Source organism: Epinephelus lanceolatus, chromosome 4, assembly GCF_041903045.1.
Source record: "Epinephelus lanceolatus isolate andai-2023 chromosome 4, ASM4190304v1, whole genome shotgun sequence".
NCBI lineage: Eukaryota > Metazoa > Chordata > Actinopteri > Perciformes > Serranidae > Epinephelus > Epinephelus lanceolatus.
This window is the reverse complement of record NC_135737.1, coordinates 19,923,385-19,931,581: the sequence shown is the minus strand read 5'-3', so window position 1 is coordinate 19,931,581 and position 8,197 is coordinate 19,923,385. Positions and strand designations below refer to the sequence as shown.

At 41.2% G+C, this 8,197-nt stretch overlaps 1 protein-coding gene across 1 annotated transcript; it reads left to right on the top strand.

Moving 5' to 3' along the window:
- The first annotated feature begins 816 nt into the window (after positions 1-816).
- On the top strand, positions 817-5,688 carry LOC117259104 (fructose-bisphosphate aldolase C). The gene is made up of 9 exons (XM_033630329.2): positions 817-926; positions 2,204-2,340; positions 2,508-2,719; positions 2,901-2,955; positions 3,037-3,197; positions 3,284-3,367; positions 4,363-4,537; positions 4,630-4,829; positions 4,946-5,688. Exons 2-9 carry the CDS (start codon positions 2,229-2,231, stop codon positions 5,036-5,038), a joined length of 1,092 nt encoding a protein of 363 aa, XP_033486220.1. The 5' UTR covers positions 817-926; positions 2,204-2,228; the 3' UTR covers positions 5,039-5,688.
- The last annotated feature ends 2,509 nt before the right edge of the window (positions 5,689-8,197 follow it).

The following is an 8,197-nucleotide window of genomic DNA, read 5'->3' as shown; positions in this document are numbered from 1 at the left end:
CAATTCAACACCCAATTCAAGAGAAAGAGATAATCCTGTTCAGCTCACACTATTGCATAATTTAATTCTCCTGTGTTAGTATTTTAAAAGAAACCTTGTCTCGTACAGTATATAAAATAACCAGCTTTTATATATGTGAGTTGATGTATCATGTGTCTGACACTTATGTAAAAAATGCCTTCTTCAAACCGAGAATGATTTAGCTGACCTCATTTTGGTCTAATTTGGGCCATATCACCATGTTCATTTACACTCACTGAAACCTGGAAATAATTTAACTATTTCCGAAGCCGTCCCATCACATTCCTTACAGTTTAAAGCTCACAGAAAGAAGCCACCGAGTGCATGAATTGCTTTGAGACTGAAACACCCCTGTGAATTCAAGGATGAAGACCGAATTATCAGGAGACTTGAAAGTCTCCTCTGGGCACATTTTTACTAATTAAAATAAAAATAGCACGCCATGGGGTATGGTTAAACGCTTAAATTAGGTTGCTATAGGGGTAAAGAGTGCTGACAGAATACATTATCTCACAATCAGCCTGAATATGGAGTGGCACCTAAAAGTGTTGACATAGTTAAAACATTAAAACTTATTTTTTAGGGTAAATGTGGATATGGATGCCCATTGTATGCCACTGCAATTTTCTAAGCACTATATTGAAGTTAAGTGGCCTGAGAAACACTAAAGTGGCCATTTCAGCATTAAAAACAAGCAACTGCATGACAAAAAAGTCTTTATTTAAATAGAACAATGATTCATCACAAATCTTCTGATTTAAATGGGGCAGAGGTGGGTGCACAAGCACCGCCCAGGGGTGTCGCCTTATTAGGTGTGACATACTTGAGCTGGATACAAACTAGAGCTGACAGTGAGTTTCTTGTCAGTGTTCATCCCATCAGTGGACGAGACACATTTCTGTCAGGTAAGAACTTTATCTGCTCATCTTAAATCTTAAATAACTGACTTCAGTGGGTAAATCTATGCACCTGTATCAGGTAGTGATTGTTAGAAAGTTGATGGCTTTACATTTTATCTAAAACAAAAATGTTATTATTGTAATTATTTTTTTTACTTGCAGCAACTCCAAAAGTTCACACAATAAAAAAATGTTTAGTTAATTTTGCATTTGTCCGTGATTTTAAGAGATACTAAGAAATACTAAGAGAAAATGACATGTCTTATTTATTGGGCCGGGTATTGTTTAAAACGTTCTAATACCAGTGGTATCCTTAAAGTGATACTGATACCTGTAGAGTTAATTTGATACCTTTTTTTCTTCTTTATTTGATACCCATCATGTGAATGGAATCATTTGGTTGTGCCCCCAGAATACCACAGGCTTGTAGTATAGCCATGCTTTCAAATGTTTTGGTGGCAGCTCAGCACACTGAACTGCCAACTGACAACTATATGGATTGTTGCTGCTGCTGTAGTGTGTGATTGGCTGTGATCAAAATCATACAAATAGAAATTTTTGTCTAGATCTGGGTCCAAAAAGATTTGAATGCAAGTTTCATTTGACTGGAGCAGTTTCAATACTACTTGGTAGCCTACTGTATTATTTCAGTTGATACCTTAAAGGGAAACAATGCTTATTTTCAAAATTCATACATTATTCCTATAGTCCCAGACAGTTAAAAAGTATAACCTAGAGTGCTAAAACTGAAATTTGTTATGTCTAAGGTTATAAAGTCTGGAGCTGATCCATAGAAGATGAATGGTGAACGATCTTCTAGATGACACTGATAGCACCCAGGGGAATGGAAGAGTATATGGGTACATTTTCTGTTTCCAAACTGAGAACATTACAATAGAATAAAGCCTTTTGGGTATAAATAAATGTTCAGTGAGTCTCCCATTCATAGTCTATGGAGCATCACAAGTTTGAGACTTACTTCTCTGGTTTTTGAGTTTGAGAGAGAGTAGCTCATGTTCACAAATATTGTTGAAGAGGCTGATACTTCAGCAGGCTCAGCACTCTGTAACACCCAGTTGAGATTATACCAACCAGGACCAATCTGTTGTCACCATATCATACCTCCTAACTAGCAACTCCCTTTGAGAAAGACAGAGGTGGAAAGAAATATGGATGGACCTTAAGATATTTCTGACTTAAACTTTGTGGATGAATAACATCTGTCTTCTTTGGGTTGTCAGTGTGTGAATAATACAATCATAAGGTCACTTCTTTTACCAAAGGCTGTATGACAATCAGTTGCTCAGGATGACACACCAGTTCCCCACACTCTCTGAGGCGCAGAAGAGGGAGCTACATGAGACCGCTCTACGCATTGTTTCTCCAGGGAAGGGCATCCTGGCTGCGGACGAGTCTGTGGGTCTGTAGCACTCTTTATCTTAAACTCTGGAAAAAAATGTGTGCCATTAATGTTGCACTGAAAAACCACACTCAGTCAGTTATGTCACCGATAAAGACAATCCAATCCAAAGAATGCATAGTATGGATATTAACATCTCATATGCATATCACATACGTTAATTGCAGGCAGCATGGCTAAGCGGCTCGCCCAGGTTGGGGTGGAGAACACAGAAGAGAACCGCAGACAGTTCCGGCAGATTCTCTTCAGTGCAGACGATCGCATCAACGGCTGCATTGGAGGGGTCATCTTCTTCCATGAGACGCTGTACCAGCACTCTGATAACGGTGTAGGCTTTGTCAAAATGATCAGGGACAGGGGCATCCTGGTCGGCGTCAAGGTTTGGCATATTAGTTCCAAATATTACAAATACGGAACATCAACTCACACCAAACTTTGTGGTGAAAGGCTGATTTTTTTGATCGAGTATCATTATGGCACTGCAGTCTGCACTAACAATTAGTTGTTTTTGTTCACAAGAAACATACAAGATTGTCACTTCTCTATTGCTTATTCCTCAGGTTGACAAAGGTGTTGTCCCCCTGGCAGGAACTTGTGGAGAAACCACCACACAGGGTCAGACAAAAACAACACTCACATCACCCAGAGTGTATATTACAAACAATCTATCAATCTTTTTTTAAACCTCTTCCACAGGTCTGGATGGACTGTCAGAGCGCTGTGCGCAGTATAAAAAGGATGGAGCTGTCTTTGCAAAGTGGCGCTGTGTGCTCAAAATCAGTGACGCCAATCCATCTAAACTGGCGATCACAGAAAATGCTAATGTACTTGCACGCTACTCCAGTATCTGCCAGCAGGTGAGAGCCCAATATTATAAACCGTGTCTGCACATTTTTGTGATTCATCTATATGTTGTTCTGATAATCTTTCCTTTCTCGGCCAGCATGGCATCGTGCCCGTCATAGAGCCGGAGATTTTGCCTGATGGAGATCATGACCTGAAACGCAGCCAGTACGTAACCGAGAAGGTGTGTTTCTTTTCTTTTATACAATCATGGGAGCTTTCCCATCCAGTCTACATGCGATTTGTGGACTTCGAGAAGGCTTACAACCATGTCCCATGGAGAGTTCTGTAGGGGATACCGCAGGAATATAGGACACTGGGGTTGTTTCTACCAGCCATCTGGGCCTTCTACAATCACAGTGAGAGATGTGTCCATATACTTAGCACAAAGTCAGACATGTTTCTAGTGGGTGCTGGCCTCTGCCAGGGTTATCCCTTGTCACCAGTTCTGTTTGTGATATTCATGGACAGGATCTCAAGACACAGCTAAGGGGAGAAAGAGGGGGTTGGGGACCTCAGAATTGCGGCTCAGCTCTTTGCAGATGATTCGGCTCTGTTGGCTTTATCAGACCGTGACCTCCAGCTCACAGTGGAGTGGTTTTCAGCCAAGTGTGAAGAAGTCTGGATGAGAGTCAGCTCCTACAAGTCCGAGGCCATGGTTCTTAGCCAGAAAATGGTATATTGCTCCCTTAGGGTTGGGAGTGAGTTACTGTCCCAAGTGAAGGAGTTCCAGTATCTCAGTATCTCTCAGTATTTGTTCACGAGTGAGGATAAAATGGGGCATGAGATGGACAGGCGTTTGGTGTGGCATCAGCGGTTATGAGGGTGCTGTGTAATACTGTCTTAGTGAAGAAGGAGCTGAGGGACAAGGCAAAGCATTTGAATTACCCCCGCCCTTGGTCACAAGCTTTGGGTAATGATTGAGAGAATTAGCTTGCGGATAAAAGCAGCCACCATACGGAGTTTCCTCTGCAGGGTGTCTGGGCTTTACCTTGGAGATCTGGAGGGAGTTCAGAGTAGAGATGCTGCTCCTTTGCGTTGAAAGGGGCCAGTTGAGGTGGTTCATCCATGGATGTGCATCGGTGTGTGACGTTGATACTACAACAGTAAGAAGTGAGACAAAGAGGAAGGGAAGTATCTGTCTGCTGTCTCTTAGTTGAAACAATCCACGTGTTTCAGGTCCTGACTGCAGTGTACAAGGCCATGTCAGACCACCATGTGTATCTGGAGGGCACTCTCCTCAAACCCAACATGGTCACTGGTGGACACAGTTGCTCCACCAAGTACAGCCCAGAGGAGGTTGCGATGGCAACTGTCACCGCCTTGCGCCGCACTGTCCCCCCAGCAGTCCCAGGTAACCCAGAGCATTGTCGTGTCTGTTGAGAATTATACACAGATATGTTTGAAGTTTGCAGCAACAAAATAAAAGTCTCTTGTTCCCAACAGGAATTGCTTTTCTCTCCGGGGGTCAGAGTGAAGAAGAGGCCTCTGTCCACCTCAATGCCATCAACAACTGCCCTCTGGCTGCGCCCTGGGTCCTAACGTTCTCCTTCGGCCGAGCCCTGCAGGCATCTGCACTGAGAGCCTGGAGAGGACATAAAGAGAATGAGAAAGTCGCCACTGAGCAGTTCATCAAGAGAGCAGAGGTGCGTCCACCTCTTTTTGTCTTTATATAAAGCATATGATCCCAATCCTTTACCACTAACCAGTGTTTGTTTTCCTTTGTGTTTGTCCGCTTGCTCAATGTCCTCTCTGTCCACAGGTGAACAGTCTGGCATGTCAAGGAAAGTACACTGGTGGTGATAACTATGGCGATGGCGGCCAGCGCAGCTATGGTTCCTGTCATGCATACTGAGTAGTTTGAGAAGCCATGTTTCAATTAGCATCGTGTGTTCTCTCCATTACCATAACAAGGAGGGAATTTAATGAAGATAATTAGGTTATTTTTAGAAATCTGACACTCATGATGATGTTCCATGAAAACAAGTGACAGCGTGTTTTCTTGCCTTGACAAATGAGGACAATCAGAACATGGCCTTGTGTATTTCTAATGCATGTATTACCGCATGGAGGTTGCTTGCTTTACCTTTGTTTGGATGCACAGTGTGCTCTTGTGATAGTGCCATAACTAAAGCTTTAAAGGTATTGTATCATATATTGTATGAATACTAAGTTGCCATGTGCTGAAAGTAAATAGAATTTTCACTGCAGAGCAATAACATTAGTTTGTATCACAGCACAGTTAATTAAAAATGTGTTTGAGTGTGTGTACTTTAGTTTTGTTGGTAACCATGCACAATTAGAAATATTGCACCAGAAATTGGCTTCAGGCTAATTAATCTCTGCAGTCCCTGGACAGAAAACACAATCAACACAGCAGGAACTTACAACACAGAGTGATTTTGTGTGTGTTATTATTCTGAGTAGCGTTCTCTAACAGTCGGAGCGTCTAATAGTCTGATAGTTCAAATGTAAGCATTCGAGCAATAAAGCTGTTCAGGTTCAGTCTGGTGTGGGCATTTTGATTTATGATAATTCATAGTTTTGTGATGTCTTCATCCTGACAGGAGTGTCTGCCAAGCAACAGTGGACCACATGTTTCCTACACAAGAGACATGCAGGCTAGAGACACTTTTCCCACCAACAGTTTGACTTCTTTCATCCTCTCAGTCAAAAAGATAAGAAAGAATTGTTTTTATCTCAGGGGAAATACATTTGAAGCATTTTCAGTACAAAGTAGGACAGAGTGCAAAATAACAATAAAGGTGCAAGTATAAAAAATAGCAATAAACAGATATCCAAAGTCCACAAATCCAATTTATAGAACATTTACATAATGTATGAGAAGTGGCTTATATTAATGTATGTACAAAATTAAATTTGAAGTACAGCTAAGGTTAATTGAAAATGTTCAATATGCCTATAACATTGCATGTAATGTCCCATTACTGCTCCATTATGTCCCATTGTGTCTCCTAATGTTCCTATCTTATAGACAATGCTGGAAAGTAGCTAAGTAGGATACTTACTTGAGTAGGCCTGCTGTATACGATTTTGAGGTACTTCTCTTGAGTGCTTCTCTTGTGTAATTCTATTTTATGCTACACAGTACTTGTACTCCACTCAAATTCAGAGAAAAATTGCTCTTCATCTACTTGATAACTGGTTACTAGTTACTTAACAGATTTAGATGATTAATACAAAATATATGATATATTAGGCTACACAGTGGTAAAATTAGTTCTGCCATTACTGGCTGCAACATTTAAGTGACATAATGAATCCAGTAAAATAATACATGTTATTCTGAAACAGACCAGTCAGCGTAACAAGTACTTCTAACCAGGCGTGTCATAGTGGCAGGAAAAGTGGGACTGATTGCCCAGGGCCGTAATGGGAGAGGGACCTTCAAAAAATCCTGGAATTAAAGTTTGGTTTTGTTTGCAGTTTCTTAGTAATTACTGCCGTAACTAAATTAAAACAGAGGAATAAATCTGTTTAAAGACTAATATTAACACTGTATAAAAAAACAGTTGAATCTCTCTAAGGGCCTCTCTTACCCCTTAAAGGTGCAAAACGGTTTAGTCTGCCCCTGCACTAGAAGCTGTCTCAAAAGCCCCGTTTCCACCAAAAACTTTCTGTATGGTACCTTTGGAACCAAAAGTAACCCTTCAGACATGGTACCTAGACCCTAGGTCCGCTCAGTGTTTCCACCACAAAAACAGTACCCATGAATGTGGACGTGGTTGTTGTCGCTCACTGCTCTGTCCAGCACTCATTGTATTTCCTCCTTTATCAGTCTGCACCTCGTTTATCGTCCACAGAACGAGGCTGCACGCCGACATTTTCAGAACAAAGCAGAACAGGCTGGAGTCAGATTCTCCCATGGCATATTTAAAATAGTGGGTTTGTGTATTTAGTCCTCCTAAGGCAAGCTGGAGGGTTTATTGTTGTTGGAGCCCACAAGATTGACGCTCCACAGTGCTATGTAAGGATTAGAATATATGCGGTTCACATAATCCGGTCGAAATTGATATATATAAAGGCTTGAAGATCCACTTATTATTAAAAGTATATGTCATGTAAAAGCTAAAGTAATGGTCAGAGTTGTCACAGGGATTTACTGTGACAAAGTTGTCACAGAAGGTGTGTTGATGGATTCATGTCGTCAACTCATGCATTGAGTAACATTACAAGTAAATGTTCCTGGGCAGTGAATTAGGTTATTTCTTCTCCGACTACAGCTGCTGAGGCAGCAAAACATATTTTCATTTTGTAGTTACAGTAATAAAACTCCCCACAGTATGAGCAGTGATTACATGAGTTTCAAAACCAGCCACAACTCGGCCCTGAGCAGAGTGACCACAGCCACAGTGTTCACAGCCCCACCTTTTGGTACCAGATCTTTGTGCTAGGTACCCAAACAGAAGGGGGACCAATAAGGGGACAGTACAGAACGGTTCCATTGGTACCATCCACAACTTTTCACAGTGGAAATGGAAAAAAAAAAGCGTACCAAACTGAACTGTACTGTACTGCTCGGTTGAAATGAGGCTATAATAAAGTGTGCATCTCCTGCAAGCTCACCTAGCACCACTGAGCTAGCAAAAGTTACAGCTCAGCCGAGGAGGACGCCACTAATGTTTACATCTCATAATGTCACAAGCATGAGCCTCTCGTCAGTGAATAGATGGACACTTCTCTCTGAGTGGTAATACAGGTGTAGTTCAGTAGAAAGAAAATAGTTCCTCTATGAAACTGCTTATAACAAGGTCTGTGAATTATCTTGAGTAACTGGGTCATGATTTCTGGAAAGAGACATTGCTGTTGAGTTTTGTTAATGTGTTTTTTGGTGCTTTGACTGCCATCTAGTTTCATTATATCAGAGAGAAGGAAAAATATGTACGTGTCTGTTTTGGGGTGAACTGTCCCTTTAAGGAAAAACATCTTGTCTGTTAAAATGCATTTATATTATTATTATTCTCTATATAATAATATAGAAATGGAGTTTCAT

What these genes read in the sequence shown, in the direction of transcription:
- LOC117259104 (XM_033630329.2), top strand. Translation starts at nt 2,229, where the DNA reads ATGACACACCAGTTCCCCACACTCTCTGAGGCGCAGAAGAGGGAGCTA. An exon ending in TGGAGAAACCACCACACAGG is followed by an intron (nt 2,956 to 3,036) that starts GTCAGACAAAAA and finishes CCTCTTCCACAG; the next exon opens with GTCTGGATGGACTGTCAGAG. An exon ending in TGTCCCCCCAGCAGTCCCAG is followed by an intron (nt 4,538 to 4,629) that starts GTAACCCAGAGC and finishes TGTTCCCAACAG; the next exon opens with GAATTGCTTTTCTCTCCGGG.